The 19,482-nt window shown below is 30.7% G+C and overlaps 1 protein-coding gene across 5 annotated transcripts in view; it reads right to left on the bottom strand.

Moving 5' to 3' along the window:
* Positions 1-19,482, bottom strand: part of LOC134690887 (potassium voltage-gated channel subfamily KQT member 1-like) — a 134,839-nt gene that overhangs the window by 78,991 nt on the left and 36,366 nt on the right. For all 5 annotated transcript variants that reach the window (XM_063551027.1, XM_063551030.1, XM_063551029.1 and 2 more), the window contains exon 2: positions 8,675-9,323. In XM_063551027.1, the coding sequence (XP_063407097.1) occupies positions 8,675-9,096 (422 nt within the window). In that variant the 5' untranslated portion in view covers positions 9,097-9,323. The remainder of the gene's footprint in view (positions 1-8,674; positions 9,324-19,482) is intronic.

The following is a 19,482-nucleotide window of genomic DNA, read 5'->3' on the forward strand; positions in this document are numbered from 1 at the left end:
ATATTTAATCAGAAAAAAACTTGTATGGTTTATGTCTTAAAACGACATATGAAGGGGAAGGTATTCCGAATTAAGCTTTTCAATTAAAAACGTTCACTGTTTTGTACAGACAAAATATATAAGTGACAGTTTAGTGACACGGAACAATAAAGTTAATTAAGAACAATTTCAAATGATTTGAAATACTGCGTTTGTTTTGATGTTTTATGCTGCTGTGAGCAAAAAGTTATTTATCATGGCAGTAAGCTTTCATGTTATCAAAGAACCAGGAAGATCATCGACCTTCTACGATAACTAGCAGTCCTTGTCAATTACGATTGGAGTCAAACACAATTCTCTAGGAGCAGGATTCGGATTGAGTAACTCGGAATTGGCATTCTTTTGCGCAATGTATAAGAAAAAAGTAAAATAACAAATATATCGAACTCCGACCAACTTCAACACGGAAAGTCCGTAGTCGAATGGCAATGTCAAACACATCAAATGAATGGATAATAACTTTAAATTTCCTTAATACTTGGAACATGAATTTGTGTATGTACAAATGGTGACAAAACCTGGTTTAAAAGTTAGTTAAACCTCTTCCTTGTATGACAGTTGCATAAAATGCCATTATATTGACAACGGTGTGTGATTAAAACAAACAGATATTGCACATTACTGCTACCACCGATAGCTTAAACGTCTGACTCGTTGTAGCATCATTTGATGACAGTTGAAAAATAAATCCCGTATTTTTTGATATATTTGAGATAACTATAAGTAAAACATAAAACATAAACTTTTATCATTTCTAGTGAAGCAATTACTAAAATGTCCATGTTTATCCGGATTTGTCTTAAAGGAAGATCAGTTAATACTTCAAAGGAATAGTGCCACGATATACACGGTCTTCTTATATCAACAGATCTTTCTTTAGATCTCTTCGCTTGATGACTATTCCAAGTATACATGACAACAATACGTCACAACTTTTAGCTGCTATTCAACATATAACATATCATGTTTTATTTTGCAATGTATAACCATCACTAGACTCGTAAATGTATGATACAGTTTCAAACTCCTGAGGATAATGAGTTAGTTCACTGTTAACAAATAACAAAAGAAAAAGAACGGCTCGTAAATGGGTTAATTTGCATTTTTTTTTATAGAAAAATAACGACACTTATAAAGGTACTTTTACATTGCCCAAACAGGAAAATGACGTAATGTATACATGTATAAAATATATGTATATAATGTATGAAAATAAGTGCACATTTATGTGTGACTTAACAATGTTTGAAAAGGAAAAAAAACGCACGTTTTGTGGTAAACTAAAAATCTTTTAAATGGAAAATTACAACCAGTTTATGGGAAAATTTGCATAACTTAAAAAGAAAAATAACAACATGTATTTGATTATATATGGATGGTTGTTGGTAAACGTTTTGGAAAACATTACATTACACATCATAAGAATGTATTCAGAAACAAATACAATGATGAATGCTTGTTTACAAAAGGATAATGATTTCTTTATAACAGCAAAACACTTTTAAAACTAAATGTACTCTCCTGTGTCTTTAGATTTTTTATCATCCAAATATGAAGTTAAGACAGTTACACATTTCTACTGAACCTTTGAAGTTTAGATTCGAATGTTGTCAGATACATTTGATAGGCATATCTTTTATTTTTTTTGCGTTCTTCAATACTTACATAATTGTCTCCTCATCTTTTAATATATTTCATCACCGAGTCATTTTCTATTCTTTCTAATTTTTCATAGTTTCCTCGTTTTCTGAACCTCATCCTGACAATATCGTCTACATGTTCAGAATTTTTTTTTTTTTTAAAATGACCAAGTATAAATCAAAGTTCAAAGCACGTTTGAATTGTATTTCGTTTCAATGTTGTTCTAGAGCAACCGTTAAATATAAACTGATCCTAAAATAACATAACCTACAGAAATAAAATTAAAAGAGAGTAACGATAAAATATATTTATGCACGCACATTTTGCTCACATCATATCATCAATATTCTAACACATTCCATTTTGACGTTTTAATTATCCATGAATAACATAATGAAAATGTGCTGTTATTGAAATATTAAGAGATTTTTAGAAAATGCCAATAAATTACATATAAATTACGTAATAACGTGCATGTAAATTTTCATCAATCTAGTTTTTACCAACATCTTGAGGTTTAGGTAGAAATGTTATTGTCTTCATCATTTTGCTGGAGTTTAATTGAAATCATAAAAGAAAATGAAGTGAGTTATTATTTTAACGAGAATAATTAAAGCAATTTTCAGTATGAATTTATTTAACTACAATACTCGTTGCACTGGTGAAAGAAACCATAAAATGAATTTCGAAAGTAATAGGTCTGTATTTATGGTCTAAACAATAAACTAACTGTTTTCAAACCTTAGAATTATTTGAAATACATAGGATTTTTAACTAGGTAATAGATTACCTAATATTGGCCGTTTAAGGTGGTACCCAACACCTTGACTTAAAATAATTTGGCTCGTTTAATTTTCATAAAATTTTGACAAAGTATTTGCTTTGACCCGTTGACAAAAATATAAAAATTTCAAAATATTTGAACCGAAAAATTTAGCAGAAATATTATGTAGCAGTTTGACAAACGCTAATTTTGATCATTGAGAAGCTTAATAAACTATACAACGTGATTAAAACATTTAGCTGATTTTACAGCGGTGACTCCCTGTTGTGTTAGGTACCATCTTAAGCAACATTTCTCTCAGTAATCGCTTCATATTTAGCTTTTTTAACCTTTTGTTTTCGAGCGTCACATAATATGGGATTGTGTAGACGAAACGCCCGTCAAGCGCACACTATTTAAAGGTATCTATAATGAGATTACCTGTCGTGAAATGCGCATAAAATATCAAAAGGACACTCGACTAATTTGTTTTTTAGTATCAATGAAGTTTTCTTCTTTCCGTCTAATATTGGTATGGTGGTCGCACCAGTGAATTCCAAATTTCACGGCTATGTATATGTCTTCTTTACGTCTAATATTGGTATGGTGGTCGCAACAGTGAATTCTAATTTACACGGCTATGTATATGTCTTCTTTACGTCTAATATTGGTATGGTGGTCGCACCAGTGAATTATAAATTACACGGCTATGTATATGTCTTCTTTACGTCTAATATTGGTATGGTGGTCGCACCAGTAAATTCTAATTTACACGGCTATGTATATGTCTTCTTTCCGTCTTATATTGGTATGGTGGTCGCACCAGTGAATTATAATTTACACGGCTATGTATATGTCTTCTTTCCGTCTTATATTGGTATGGTGGTCGCACCAGTGAATTCTAAATTACACGGCTATGTGTATGTCTTCTTTACGATAAAAATGTAACTATTGTTTGATCTGGTTTGACTTTGTTATCCTTTATACTCAGTATATGTTAATTATTTTATTGATAACATTATTTTTTTTTATTAATTAAACTAGAACATATAATTAAGGAGCTATTCATTATGATACTAGTATATTGTATTTTGAATGCAACTATTATCTAGTCCCAGATAACAATAATTCTATAGTATATCGTCCATAAGACAGCGATTAAACAAGTCTGAAATGTGTGTAAATATGTTTCAATGTTGGAGATACTATCCGGTAAAATCAACGCAACCAGTCTCCTTATTCTTATATGGGTTGATATCTCCATATTATTTGTGTAAAATATACTTTGTAAAATCCTCTTTGAGTAGCATTTAGAAGACACGTTATAAAAAGAGTATTATTTTGTATCCTATTTTAGGAAATGAGCCATATTTGAAGCAAGATCTTCTTACCTTTAGGAAGCACTGGAGATCACCAAACATTTCAAGATTGGATTTCGTTTCTAATAATTGGCTTTCTATAGTATGATTAGTGGCCAGGTTTTTTTCGTGTTTTTTTTATATTTTACCACGTGACTGCATTGTCAGTTCGTTCTCGACTTGAATTCTAAATTATTGTGTGTCCTCTATTTCAATAAGTTACATGTGAAAAAAGGCTTGTACATCAGATAAATGATTAAAGTGAAACAAACAAACAAGTTATGGTTAATAGATATAGGAAGATGTGGTATGAGTGCCAATGAGTGCCAGTGAGACAACTCTCCATCCAAATATCATTTTAAAAAAGTAAACAATCATAGGTCAAGATACGGCCTTCAACACAGTGCCTTGGGTCACATCGAACATCAGCCTATAAAGGTCACCAACACTTACTAGTGTCAAACGAGAAAATCAACAGTCTAATCTATATGAAAACGAGAAACGAGAAACACTTATGAACCACATAAACAGCCGACAACCTTTTAACATCTGATTCCTTACTTAGCACAGGTGCAAACAATTGCAGACATATTAAACGTGTTAATGGTACCAAACCTTCTCCCTTTTCTAAAACTATAGTATCAAATCTCAACATAGAAAGCCCTTAATGTCTATTCAAACAAAACTACCTATATCTTCGTGATTTATGAGCGGTTACTGCCTATAGGAATTTATGTTGCCAACCAATACTTAGCACATACAAATTGTACCAGTAGCTTACAATTTTCGATGATATTTTTTCAATCAGTAATATGTTAAAAACGTCCGGCAGTAGGTCAGTTTCTAAGTGGCGGCAATTTAACAAAAACATTCTATCAGATAAATGGAATAATAAGACAAGATGGTCAAGTCTAACTGAGTGCATTGAGACAAAGAAGAGAAAACATCATGTGGTGAACATATTTCAGCCCTGTATTGAAAACGTGTTTATTCTTGAAATGGATACACTTGCACAAGGACAGGTTTATATTACACAAATATTTGTGAACTGGGTCAATCTTTTTTACTGTGACAAACTCAACTAAACTGATACGTGTGTGAAGGATATTGCAATATAGCTGCAATGTACACTTTTATACAAAGTCAACATATATATTTGCTAGTTAATTTTTCAATATAAGTGGAAGTTTGGCTTGTTTTTAGGAGCAATTCAGTGTTTCTGCTGTTCGTTATTTTTCTTTTATAATTGACGTGTTTCCCTCGTTTTTGTTTTGTTACCCCGATTTGTTTAAATTAGATTGATAACTTTTGAATAGTGGTATACCACTATGCATATATCTACATATATGCTTTGATATAGTTTTAGAAGAATTTTAATGTAAAGAGGACATATACAATTTTGATTTATATTTGTAAACAAATGATTTATTATCCTCAACGTTAAATTAGGACACCTATAGTTTACCGACATTCAAAGACAGTATTCACTTCGCGTGGTTATAATTTTGAATTCTAATATTTACATTCACATGATAAACTATTCTTATAGTGTCGTTTTAGTATTAATCGGTTCAATTAATTATACAATTTATTTAAATGCACGTCAATGTATCTTAGTGCATCTGTCAAAATTCGAAGAATCTGAGCCAATTTATATCCCTTTTCATAAAATTCATTACAACATCATTCGATAGTATTTTGACTAATCTAATATCTTGAAGGCTAGAGTGACATTCGTAGATTTACATCTGACATCACTAGCTTAAGTGATGCTAGTAAGCGGAAATTGAATGTGTTATATCAAATTATATGTGGCATTTAAAATGTATTCAGAGCAAATGTCAATTTGTATGGCCTTTACATAACATGTAATTTTTTAAACGCCGTGATGGCAATGAATTCTTTGAAGCTGCTTCGTAAATTAATTAAAAAATATCAAAAATTATAATTGTCGTTTAAAATGGAATCTTGCGTAAAGAAATCATTTCTTTAATTTGTGATGCGTTTGATATACTTTTATGCTAATAGTTGAAATTGTTTTAAATGAAGAAATATATCTCTCTTATGCATGGTTCTGATGAATTAATAAATAAGCAATATTTTTGGGTTTGGTTTTATCCGCTCTCTAACGTATGTAATACATTTTGAATATTAAAATATTTTTACTTCGAACATAAATTGCACATAAATCGTTGAAATGCGCATGAGGCGCATAACAATTTGTGTGTGTGTAAAGTTATTACACGCAATGCTTTCTATGTAGTTTTGTACAGAAATATGGAAAAGAAAACAGTTTTTAATCTTCGATTTTATTACAAAAAATCCAACAATTAAGGAAAAGGATTTCTAGATTTGCCCAAATTAAATCAGTTCAAACCTGAGTAGATAGATGCTACGCAGAACAGTTCTATAACTAAAGGGACACAACACGTGATATGTAGAGTAACGATTAAGGTTCGTTATCTATATGGAGAGAATTCGTAATGACTAGTAAAACACAAAGTCGTCCTCTTTGCTCAAACTTAAACGCATCTTTGTCTATATAATGGAATTTGATGAGACTGTTGTACAAGTGAGAGGTTTAGTGTTATAAAATCAGGTTCAATCTACCATTTTCTACAATTGAAAATGTCTGTACCAAGCCAGGAATATGACAGTCATTGTCCTGTCGTTTTATGTGTGTTTTGTCATTTGATTTTGACATTCCGTTTTGAATGTTCCTCTGAGTTCAGTATTTTTGTGATTTCATTTTTTACTGGATAAGCCGCCAACTAATTACGGACATGTTAAAGTTTAAGGTTTAATTCCATGTTTCATTATCGAGGTAGTCTTTATAATGACGTCAAAGTGTCAGTTAGCTAACAATACAGGATCTCATCAGTATTATACGTAGTACAAATATAACAAATATATGTGTTTACATGAATGATACTCACGTGTCACACCTCCCCATAATCAAGTTAGTTATAATCCAGTCTCTTAGGATTGTTCATGTTTTACTGATTATAGGAGTTTTAATTGATCGGATGGCAAAACTATCTCAGAATTAGGTTAAACTTTTTTTATTCTAGCTTGATGTTACAAGGTTTTATATGTTGAATGATTTTTTTAACGATACTCTGTATCTCTAAAAGACCAACAGATTTAAAACAATAAACGGAATGAATTCATCGAGTATTGCACGTAGTTTTGGTGGCGTCCGTTGATTTTCATTTTCTGTAACAATTCAACCGTTTATTAAAATTCTTCAATCATCCTTTTCAAAGTGGTTTAAATGACGTCTTGTTTCATTTTCTCTTGAGTTTTAATTGTCCCCCTAATCATCTTTTAATATATATCAACTTATTATCATAAAACCAAAATCTGGGTTTTTAATCAGCTTCAAAGATAGAACAGCAATGAAAACAGAATGATTGGAAATTGATTGTTTTGTCGCATTGTTTCTTCTTTTTTTTATTATAGTTGTTATGATGTATGGTAATAAAAAGGGTTTCTCTTCTTTCGACGAGGTATATAGTCTATAGATATTTCGGAAACCATATTTTTTTCATATTTCGCATCAATAAAAATATTATATCGAATATTTCAAAATAACTGTCATTCTGAGACATAAGTTTTTGATTCGTAAAAGGAATAAATTGTATGACAGATCTGCAATCAACACAGTACTTAGTAATATTTTACAAAAAAAATTCTCATCTGAGACTACTGGGCCAAATTAATCCAAACTTGGCCACAATCATTTTTTTGGGTATCTAGTTCCAAAAACGTGTCCGATGCCCCGGCCATCCAACTAAGATGGCTTCTAGGCTATTTTATAGCAAAAATCAATGACACAATCAAACCAGTGAAAAGGTTCTAATTCTTGACATGGAACAAGCAGACCATACTTTAAAATTGCGACCAGGAGAACACTTCAACTTTAAATGACGATTGACAAAATGCATTTTTATTATACTCATTGAATCACAAACCAGAATAAATTCATTGCTGAGCAATCTTCCTTCCTGAATTCAAAATGTTCTTAAAGTCGTTCAGTTTCATTAAATGTTATCTTTTGTGGATTACATCATGTGATCAGTGAAATATATACTGCAAGGGATTCAAAAATACAAATGTTAAAACTTCCTGTCAAAATGAATATAATGCTTACGTTGAAACGTTAACATAAACTTTCAATTGCACAGGAGTCAATTAATTTGCATAAGTAAACGTCTAATAATAATGACTATAATGTTAACATTGCAACTTTAACATCAACTTCCAATTGCACAAGAGTCAGTTGCACCGATGTGGAATCTTAATTACTTTACAAGAACCGTTTTGGTGCAGTGAAGATATATGCACTAGATAATCCTGAGCTATATTTATTCAATATAAAAAAGACAAACAAATTCTCACAAATATTTTAGATGTTTAATCTCTTTTTCAGTGCTTTCATGCATATTCTGACTGTATAATAAAATTCCGTATATTTCTAAAGTGTTACACAGTACAAATGTAATTTTTGAAAATATGCAACTTTAAATTTCAAAAAGAACTGTTTGTGTACTTGTAAACTTCTTTTCTGTATGAACTTAATTTCCTTGATTTTCTCTATAATGAAAACAGAAATAAGGTACAGCATATATTTAGAGCGACTTTTGAAAACAAAACAAATCACCAATATCAGTTGCCTTAAACGTTCTCAAAAGCATTTAAATGAGTAACAAAGTTTAACTGGAACCTTATCTGTGTTTCTGAATAGTAGTGTTGTGACATTAAAGGGGTTGGTGTAAGCTTTCCCTAAAAGAAAACTTAATAACACTTATAACATAAGAACCGCAATAAGAAAATAATTCTTAGTACATGCAAATATAATTATTGTACTTACATAGCTATATGGTAAATTACTGATGCCCATAATTTTGGTCTTTCAAGAAAATTATAAATTCGTGCTTGTAATCTCCGAACACGTGCATCTTTCCTGTGGGCACGGTAATTTAGAGGTTTTCCGAGTAAAGACATTCGTGGTTCCGCATACCTTTTACTACCAAGACCACGTTTTGATAATCCTGTAAGATCCTTTTCTATATCGTTTCGTCTAATGCTATTATTTTCTGTATCGATGTCTACATCCATGAAATCGAATTTTAATTTCCTACTCTGCTCGTGCTTTGGTGAGTAAAGGAGATCATCCGAATCACTAGAGTGATTAATAAATTTCCATTCTGAAGTGTCATTACAGTCGTCATGATGGCCCTGATCCGCCACGCTAATAGTCAGTTTAACGTTTGACTTCCGAGTCATAGTCATTTCTGCTCTTGTAACGAGTAATGACTATAAATCATGGAAATTCAATATAAAAAATGAGGAATGGATGTAACATAAACACTTTTACAAATCGCTCCATTTCCAAATCAAATCAATTTATAATGGTATCGTTGTCATCATGTATGCCGTGGAAAATCCATTCAATATCTAAAGTTAATACAATTTTAATATGTTTCATCATATGATCACGGATCGTACCGTTTGTCCATCTGAAAGAAAAATAATTAAAATATTTTAAATGGTCATAAAGAATATTATCAAGGGTAACACAATTATTGTTTAAAACGCAACGAATAATTGATTAAATAATTTTAGTACTGTAACATGATTTTTGTTAAGCCAACACCATTTATAATAACAGATATTACTTTGTATCGTATCTTGATCATCTGAAACATGAACACTTCATTTTAATGACAATGAAACATATTCTTATGTGAGAAAAACTCATCATAGATACCAGTATTAAAATCTTATATAAACGCTCCACGTGCGTTTCGTCTACAAAAGACTAATCAGTGATGCTGGAATAAAAAATATGTAAAAGGCCAAATTAAGTACGAAGTTGAAGAGCATTTAGGACCCAAAATTCTTAAATTGAAATATTTAATATCACAAACGGTAGATTCATTTATGTTTGTGGGTATCAATTTTGAGGAAAACTTGCATTTTCGTGGTTATTTGATTTCATTGTTTTCCTAATCTGTGCAAACAATTGGCCGTTTCAGAATCTAGAGCATCATGGGTAATTTCATTGTTCGTACCCTAAAGTGAAAATAACGTTACGTCATTGCTTGAATTTCCATTGTTAATAATGTTTTAAACCAATCAAAACGCTTTGGTGTACGCTTTTGAAAATATTACCCAGGGTGCATTAGATTCTGAAACGGCGAATTGAATGCTTGGTTTACTTGGACCCACGAAACCTACGAAAATTGGTATCCAACCAATAATAATAGATCTACATTTGTTTTGAATGATTTTCAAACCTTTCAAAGTGACAAGATTTAATTTAAACTTCCGGCAATATAAAGTTTGGCACTTGTTTTGAACAAAGCTTGGTGACAAAACTGCCTAACAAGGCAGCACAAAAATAACTGCTATAATCCATTGAGTAGGGAATACACGTAACAATGTAAAACGTTAATTGCTTTGGTCAGTTTAATTCAACATTATTCATTCAATATCAAAAGTTTATGACGATTTGAAAACAATAAATATGCAATCCCTCCATTCGACACTCTTTTTTAACTGTTCAATACATGTTTTGAATATTAACCATAAGCATGCAGTACATAACTCCACGTAGATATTATATACACATAAAATAACAGTAAATTCCAATAATTAAATTCTGTTATTGCACTTTCCAATGAAATAAATTCACGGAATAATAGTAAGTTTGATGTTTGAAATATTGTGTAATTTCGCTTCAATTATTGTTGATAATTAATATATGCACTACAGTATTAACATCCAAAAGAAAAGCTTTAAATATTGTTTATACTTATTATATGCATTACAGTAGCAACATCTAAGAGAAAATGAATCAACAGGTATACTATATGTATATGCTACATCCTCATTAGATTCATATTCTAATCATAATATGAAAATAATTGAAAGTGTAGGAAACTGTGTGTCTCATTAATCAGATAGGGAGTGCTGAACAAGTAATTTTGTCAATAGTAATTTGCTTGAGCAAGGTTAGATAAATAGTGAACAGATTAATAGTTAGGATAACAAATATTAAACACATGCAAATCCACGTGGTAAGAAATAGAAGAAATATTGGTTGCATAAATCAAGTGGAAAATCGTATTTGTAATCTGAATCATACCAAAATAATGAAGGAAAAAAGTAAATGATACAAATTGATATGTATTTATAAAAACATAATATATGTTAACTACTAAATAGAGAACTAAAATAAATATACAGTCCTCTTGGATATAGAAAGTTTAATGTTTTAAGAGGGGGTGGTCGAAGGGATCTTTATCCCGAAATCACGGGCTTGAAAACATGAAATCCCGAGGTCCCGAATTTAAAGAAATTTAATCCCAACATCCCGAAATTCGAAAACAGAATTCAATTACCAGCTGAAAAGGAATTGTCAATTAAAAAATCTGATATTCTTTTAAATAAATTTACTAATTAAAAATGTTGTAACCATCAAACAGTTAAGGTGTATCTAAAATAATTTATATATCTTCTTACTAAATAGGTAGAGCTGGCAAAGCTCTTTTTAATGTTTGTTTCAATGCCAGTCAACTTCGATATTATTTCGGCTTTCAGAATAATTTTAATCTGACTCGAGGGCAAACAATGAGTCCTTTGTATTCGAAATAAGCGTCTTGAGTATAGAAATGATGTTTGGTATGTTTGATCTTATTTCATTGATGGTTTTTCTTGATATATATGTATTTCAAGTGTAAAAAAAAACAGAAGCTATCTATGCAATAATTAACAAAATTACAAAACATCAACATACGTCAGAATTTGATTATGTTATAAGAACATGTTACCTTAACAAGTTACATTAAACATTGATAAGTACAAAGTCGACAATATAGATATCAGGCCTCACGGTCAGTAAACTTTCGAGCATGATTTTTGTACTCAGACTCGAAAATCAACCAATCAAATTGCTTGATTTCATGTTTCGAGCATGATTTTTGTGCTCAGAGCACTGATCAAAGTTGTATGCCTTCAAGGCATGGAATGATGGAAAGAATACTTCTTATATGAAATACTTTTTTTTGTATATTCTTGTTAAGTCATACGCAATAGGTCGTAATTGTTAGTTAGCTGACGTGTAAAACTAAAATATGTGTGCATTAAACGGCTCGTTTGGTATTAATAGTGAGAGATTTAGCGCTATATTACCAGTTCAATCCACCATTTTCTATATTTGAAAATGCTTGTACCGAGTCAGGAATAGGACCGTTGTTGTCCATTCGTTTGATGTGTTTTGTCCTTTGATTTTGCTATTTGATTAGGGACTTCCGTTTTGAATGTTCCTCGGAGATCAGTATTTTTGTGATTTAACTTTTTCTTAACGTATTATACGACTTCCAATTGTTGATTTTTCTACTACTGAATCAACTGAGTGTATATCTCCTTTATTTATAGGACTGTCTAATAGGGTCGTAAATAGTATGATTTGCTTTCCAAAGAAAGATTACAATACAATTATATAACCTAACAGTCAATATATTTATAAAACATAAGAGTTGCTATTATTTAGTGATAACTTTCTTTACATATGAACAGTAAATAGAACCATGTTATCTAGTAACATAAGGTTATATCTGTCAACTTGTATTATTACTATTTGAATATTTCTGGTAAATAAATAATATATTACGTCTCTTTATTGTTTTTTACCCCGTCTTAATAACATGTCTGTAGCTTGAATTAATTGTTTTCTTCATTACTGTTTTAAGTCCTGTCTTAAGTATCTCTTCCTTGTAAATAAAAAGAAAAGGACATTCACACTTATCATTCAGAAATAGAAACAACTGGAACAAAACATAACACTTCGGTAGGTACCATATTTATCAGGTATATCCAACTTGGAAAATATATCTTGAAGCTAAATGTTAGGTCATTTATAGTTCAATATAGTATTATCTTTTCGTTGTTCATTTTGAGTACTTTATATATCTATGAGTTACACAATTAGAAGTCAATGTGCATTTAAGGCTAGAGTAGTTAATTTTGCTACGTCTGTAAAGGGGATAACAGTAGAATTAATCACACCAATTGTATTATATTAGATATTTGATAGTGTTAATATCTCAAAATAATTAATATTGAAAAGCTTACGCTAAATGTCAGATATATAAGTTCTGAATAATTATCTACATCGATGTTAAAACTATATATAAGTAATTACCATATTTTTTTTATTTGCACTATAGAGAAAGTGCAAGATATTTCTCATTTTACTGCAGATATGATTTGTGAAAAATGTTAAGAATGTTTGCACTTGAATAATTTAAATAGATATCAATTTTATAAAGAGATAACGTAAAAAACCTAGTTATACCTAACATAGACTAATTTCAAAGTTATCTTTCCACTCTCAATTTTCTTGATGGTTGGTTTGATTTATTTGTTTAGGTCCGTTCTCAATGTCACATATATAAATCTTTGTTAACTTCCAATTGACAGCTGGTAACGATTTAATACACGTGAAGTTGATTCACGAGTTCTCTCAAGAAGTAAGAATAAGTGAGAATGACATCTAAACGCTGTCCAATTTTTCTGAGATTTTATCCAACCTTTATAAATAGTTTGATAATAAGAGTTCATATTTCTTGACTTAAAGCCGATAGGATTGATATTAATTAATGTTTTTTAGTATGACCAAAGCTAAAATTTTTAAAAGGAAAATATCATTATAAAATGTGTATACAAATCTCATTTAATATATCAAGATAAAACATGTGTATGCCAGAGTCTAGTATCGACCATTAAAGGCTCATTAATGGCGCTCACAATTTTAATTTAAAATAAATTATAGATATCGAAGTTCAAGAGCATATTAAAACTGAGAATAGAAATGCAGAATGTGTCAAAGTGGTAACAACCCGACCAAAAAGCAGAAAAACAGCAGAAGACCACCAATGGCAAGAATGTAACTCAACCGAAGGCGGATGGCTTCAGTTGACCTGTAGCAAAAAATAGGTATTTGTACAGCAAAATGGACATCCAACTCAAATTCCAAAGCATTTAAATGAACTAAAATTAAAAATCATGAAAAAAAACAATTGCATTAAAAACTTGATACAAGCCACTCAAAATACGCTGTTTTTTTTTAGTATCATTGAACCATAATTTTGAGACCGTTTTCTATAAATGCTTTTTTCACTATTACGTGAGAAACTTATTCAAATTATGTATTTGAACTAACATATTCATTTCACGCAGTCTTTTCTTAGAATATATATGTATATAGGCAATATGTTGCTCATATCTGAATATCAACTATGTTCTCAAAATGAGGTGTTTTAGAAGATTTTGCTGTAAAGCACTAAATAAAGTATTAAATTGTTGCAATCCTTTACTTATATATATATAATAAAATTAAGAATGGAAATGGAAAATGTTACAAAGAGTCAACAACCGGACAAAAAAGATTTAAAACACATTCCTAAGCCACCAATGGTTCTCATTAAGACAATTTAAAACAACAACAGAACAATACAGGGATAGTCTTGTGAACATATAAAAGAGGGGCGAAAGATACCAGAAGTACGAGCAAACTCATAAATCGGAAACAATCCATACAACGCCAGGATTATACCATAATAGAAAAAAGAAAATAAATCGTTAGCAACACCAGCCACCAAAAACTGGAGTCATCTAAGAGACGGTTCATGTATGTTTTTTTGAAATTTATAATAAAATCAGATTTATCTTTCAAGGATCAAAATTGTTGCCTCATAATACATTTTAGTCTGTCGTAGCTAAGCATTATCTGGTATTTTTTGTGTGCCTTGTTTTTGAAGACATTTATTTTACTGAAGAAAAAAATCCTGGCATTATTCAACAGAAAAAACTACACTGCATCCTTTTTAACAACATTGCATGAGCTACAATATCCATTTTACTTTAAAGACAAATTTTAGTGTGAACCATAAATCTTAAAGTTACATATACATTAATACTGATAAATAATTACCCTTAAAATAGATTAATGGCGATGGAAATATAAACAAAAAAGATTATAACACTACAAAGTGATAATTGGTATGAGAAAATTGAATAAAAATGTTCACGAAGAATTTTCCAACCAATCAGGTAATACATTATGTAAATGAAAACAAATGGTTTTCTTTCAATGACCTTGTATCTAATGTGTTTACAGGTGTTTCGAGACCTTGGTTACGAAAAGAAGCCTTACGGACATATTCGCTTGATTTCGTTAAATAAATAACGTTTTGGACCTACTTTTTATTACCGTTCATGTTGACTTCTGAAATGCGTGTTGCACAGTTCGACGTAAACTGTTACTCTTAACATGAAGATGTGGTATGAATTTCAATGATACGACTCTTCACAAAAGACAGTGTGACACAGATATTAACACTTATAGGCCACCATGCGACCATCAACAATGAGTAAGACCATACCGCATAGGCAGCTATAAAAGGCCCCGAAATGACATACGTAAAACAAATTATACGACATAAATAACGATCTTATTTATGTAAAAAAAAATAAAAAAATATGTAACACAGCAGCAAACAATAAGATTTGAGTGCTAGTGCATCTATACGTTCAGTGCAACCGTTGACTATGATTTAGATCTTTTTTGTTTTGGTATGCACATCCAACAATTTCATTTTCAGTTCGATTTTTGATTTTCAGATATCTAAGCTTCGAGCATCAATGAATCGACGAAAAATGTTGCAATGCGCATATGGTGCATACCTATTGATATAAGTATTAATCAAAACTAACCGAGTGAAATAATTTCTCCAAGATGAAAAAATGTCACTTATGATCGTCCTTGAATGTATTAATACTTTAAACTTTTAATGAAAGACATTTTATTTCGCAATAAAATTGAACATATGCTAGTGTGTGAAATCTTTAAAAAGAAGATGACAAAAAACAACACATCCAAAAAATCACTACACAAAGTAGACAGTATAAATTTGTAGATTTAATTAAAATTCTGTTAACGGAAAGACTGACAAACTCATTGATGTGAAGTGGTTTCTTGAAAAAATCTTTTAGGAAATTCGAACAATAAATTCGCAAGTTAAGGTCATTTATAGTTCAATGACCTCTTCAATAATAATCCGCTGTACCAACTAAAGTATACAATATCAATCCGCTGTACCTTAAGTACCAACTAAAATAAACAATGTGCATAAAGCATATAACAATTTATTTTGCTGCTTCTGCAAAACCGATAACAGTATAAATATTTGATCGTATAATTATCCCAAAATAGTTATTAATTACAGTGAAACCTGACTAAACCGAATCCTGCAGAAACCGAAAACGTGTATAAACCAAACATGTGTAAAGCACCGTCATATCAAATTGCATGCGTTGTAACCTGATGAAACCCAAGATTGGCCAAAACCGAACAAAGTCCAAAAGAGGTTCGGTTTAAACAAATTTTACTGTCATTATGAGAGAGTACTGGGTATCAGATAAACAAAATATGAACGGTCATTTACATCAATATTAGATCTGAAAATATTCATAGCATGAAATTATTTAATTTTGCCAGAAAATAATTATTGTTATTGATTTTATTCATTATGTCTGTTTTGTTCACGCATCGTTGTAAATATAACGGCATTGATGAGACTGTCGTTAAAGTGAGAGGTTTAGCTTTATACAATCGGGTTAAATCAACTATTTTCTACATTTGAAAACGTCTGTACCAATTTAGGAATATGACAGTTGTTGTCCATTCGTTTGATGTATTTTGTCATTTGATTTTGGCAAGTGATTAGGGACTTCAGTGTTTTTGTGATTTTTCTTTGTACTTATGAAAGAACATACATAATGTTGTGGTTATTATTTATGTAATAACAGAACTATTTGATCGAAACTGCTATTGATATACACATAAAGGGATCTCCTTCTTGAAAGAGGGTTAATTATTTTTAGCGGTTATAATTACACAGTTAGTTTAGCAAAATGATAGTTTCTTTATTTCAATTATAGGATAACATTTTAATATTTCTAATATACATGTAATATTTTTAATTCGATCTCATATAATGCTAACATTGAAAACAAAATAAAATTAACCGTACATCTCTGCTTTTATACTTTGGCAGAGTGTACTACATGTTACATACAATGATCTCCACTGAAATATCTGTACCAGTGAAGAAATATGTTAACAGCATGTTGAATAATAACAAAAAAGGTTTCGGTAGAATGTTTCAGAAGTACAGAAAATATAGTTCAACCATTGTTTCAGTGTAATGTTAATGTAGATTTAATTTACGGCATGTTATTCCAGTTAATACTCTTCACTCAGCTGCCAAACAGAAGCATGAAACGATGCAATGCTTGTGAAGATTATTTAAATGTTCTACTTATGCTGAGGGGATTTCGGAATATGATTGGCATCATTCAAATGCCAAACAGAAACATGACACAATTCAATGTATGTGAAAATGATATAAATATTCTACTTATGCTTATGAGCATTTGGAATATGATCGGCTTCATTCAATTGCCAAACAGAAGAATGAAACGATTAAATGCATATAAAGATGATATAATATTATAATTATGCAGGGGGGGCTTTTGAAACAGATGCATGAAACAATTCAATGCATGTGAAGATAATTTAGATGTTTTATTTACACTGAGGGGATATTGGAATATGATTTGCGTGTAAGTTGCAGACATTTCGCTTGTTTACTTGGATCTTAAATATGTCTGAAATAAGAGATACATTATGTTTTGGTGTTTTTTTAGTAAGCATTAGCACAAACCTAATCTGTGAAGACATTTATAATAGAAGAATATTTACTTTGCTTAATTCACGTTTTGTTAAGATAATTCATGTCTTCGCATTTCATTCCGATCGCATTTCAAATAAAATTAACAGCAGGACATAAACTGCAACACATTCCCTTCAATGCTAACAATCAAAAGTGTTAGCGCGCACAATTTTGAGTGACAGGTACGCACACAATGAAGAATAATTGTACTTAGAATCGATGATTGTCGCTGTACATATAAACAAAGAACGATTACAACACTATGAAGCGATTTTTTTCTTGAGATAATTTAATAAAAATGTTATCAAATAGTTTTTCTGATTACATTATGGGAACAAAAACAAATTATATACTCTATATGACCTTGGTTATCAATTGTATACCACATATAGCAAAAAAGGTAGAAGAACAATGGGGCAAGTATAAATCAGAAGGTCAACAAACAAGTCGCCAGGGCAGAGAAAAAACATCATCACATATTTGTTACGAATATGTCGGGGTTTGCATATGTAATAACCTCATAATTGCCCGGATCAAAACTGAGGTTATTGGTTATTGTGCTCTGATTCCAAATGACGTGACGTCATTGCGTCCTTCACGACACTTTTGTGATTTAAGATTTTACCTGTGATGTTTCATTTAATTGTTATGATTGTCTTTTTTTCTCTTTTCTGCACACTTAGATATGTGATAAACAGATAATAACATGTATTTTTCATATTGCTCAGGTTTCAGAGCAGGAAAACATTGGAACTTGGCATATTTTAAAAACATGTTCTCACAACAGATAGTTATGGGACCAATTCATTATATGCCATTGGGTACACATTTACCCTTTTCGATGATATTTGATTTCCTGAAGTTCATCATACTTTGTGAGTTGTCTTGTTGACACTCATCTTATTTCGATTATACATTATTTACCTATACCCATTAAACCAACAAAAGTTTAAATGAAGGAATGAGTGTAATATTTTTTCTGTCTAAGAAGAAATAACATAAAAAATTTGATGCACTCTGAATAACGCGCGTAGTGGGTTATTTAACAGTATGCACCATATTTTTTATGTTATTTCGAATAGACAGAAAAAATATTAAAGTCATTTCTTATAATTTAATTCTAAATTCCTTTTTAACCGTAGAAAACCGTGAAAAAAACGTTGATGACGTCACGGTCACATAACTAAATTATGTCTATGGGCTCATAACAAAATAACCTCATCCAAAATTAAAGTATTCCAGAATATAATAATGATTCTACAGTACCCAATTTTCACCTGTATCTGAGGTAACTACTGATTTTTATGGATGTATTATCGTATGAATTTGTAATTATCATTTCCACTCGAAACTACCGATCTGAAGTCTTCCGCGTAATAATTAACCTCATAATTGCCCGGATCAAAACTGAGGTTATTGGTTATTGTGCTCTGATTCCAAATGACGTGACGTCATTGCGTCCTTCACGACACTTTTGTGATTTAAGACTTTACCTTTTATGTTTCATTTAATTGTTATGATTGACTTTTTTTCTCTTTTCTGCACACTTAGATATGTGATAAACAGATAATAACATGTCTTTTCCATATTGCTCAGGTTTTAGAGCAGGAAAACATTGGAACTTGGCATATTTTAAAAACATGTTCTCACAACAGATAGTTATGGGACCAATTCATTATATGCCATTGGGTACAAATTTACCCTTTTCGAGGATATTTGATTTCCTGAAGTTTGTCTGGAGTTGGTTTTTTTTTGCAATACGATTTGGTACACATGTTCCTTTATAAGAATCTGTATATATCTGGACATTAGAAAGCAAAAAAAATAAAAAACGATAAGATACTTTCATTACCAGGAATAAGACGTTGAGATGTAT

The sequence above is a fragment of the Mytilus trossulus genome, chromosome 11 (assembly GCF_036588685.1).
Source record: "Mytilus trossulus isolate FHL-02 chromosome 11, PNRI_Mtr1.1.1.hap1, whole genome shotgun sequence".
NCBI classification, from domain to species: domain Eukaryota; kingdom Metazoa; phylum Mollusca; class Bivalvia; order Mytilida; family Mytilidae; genus Mytilus; species Mytilus trossulus.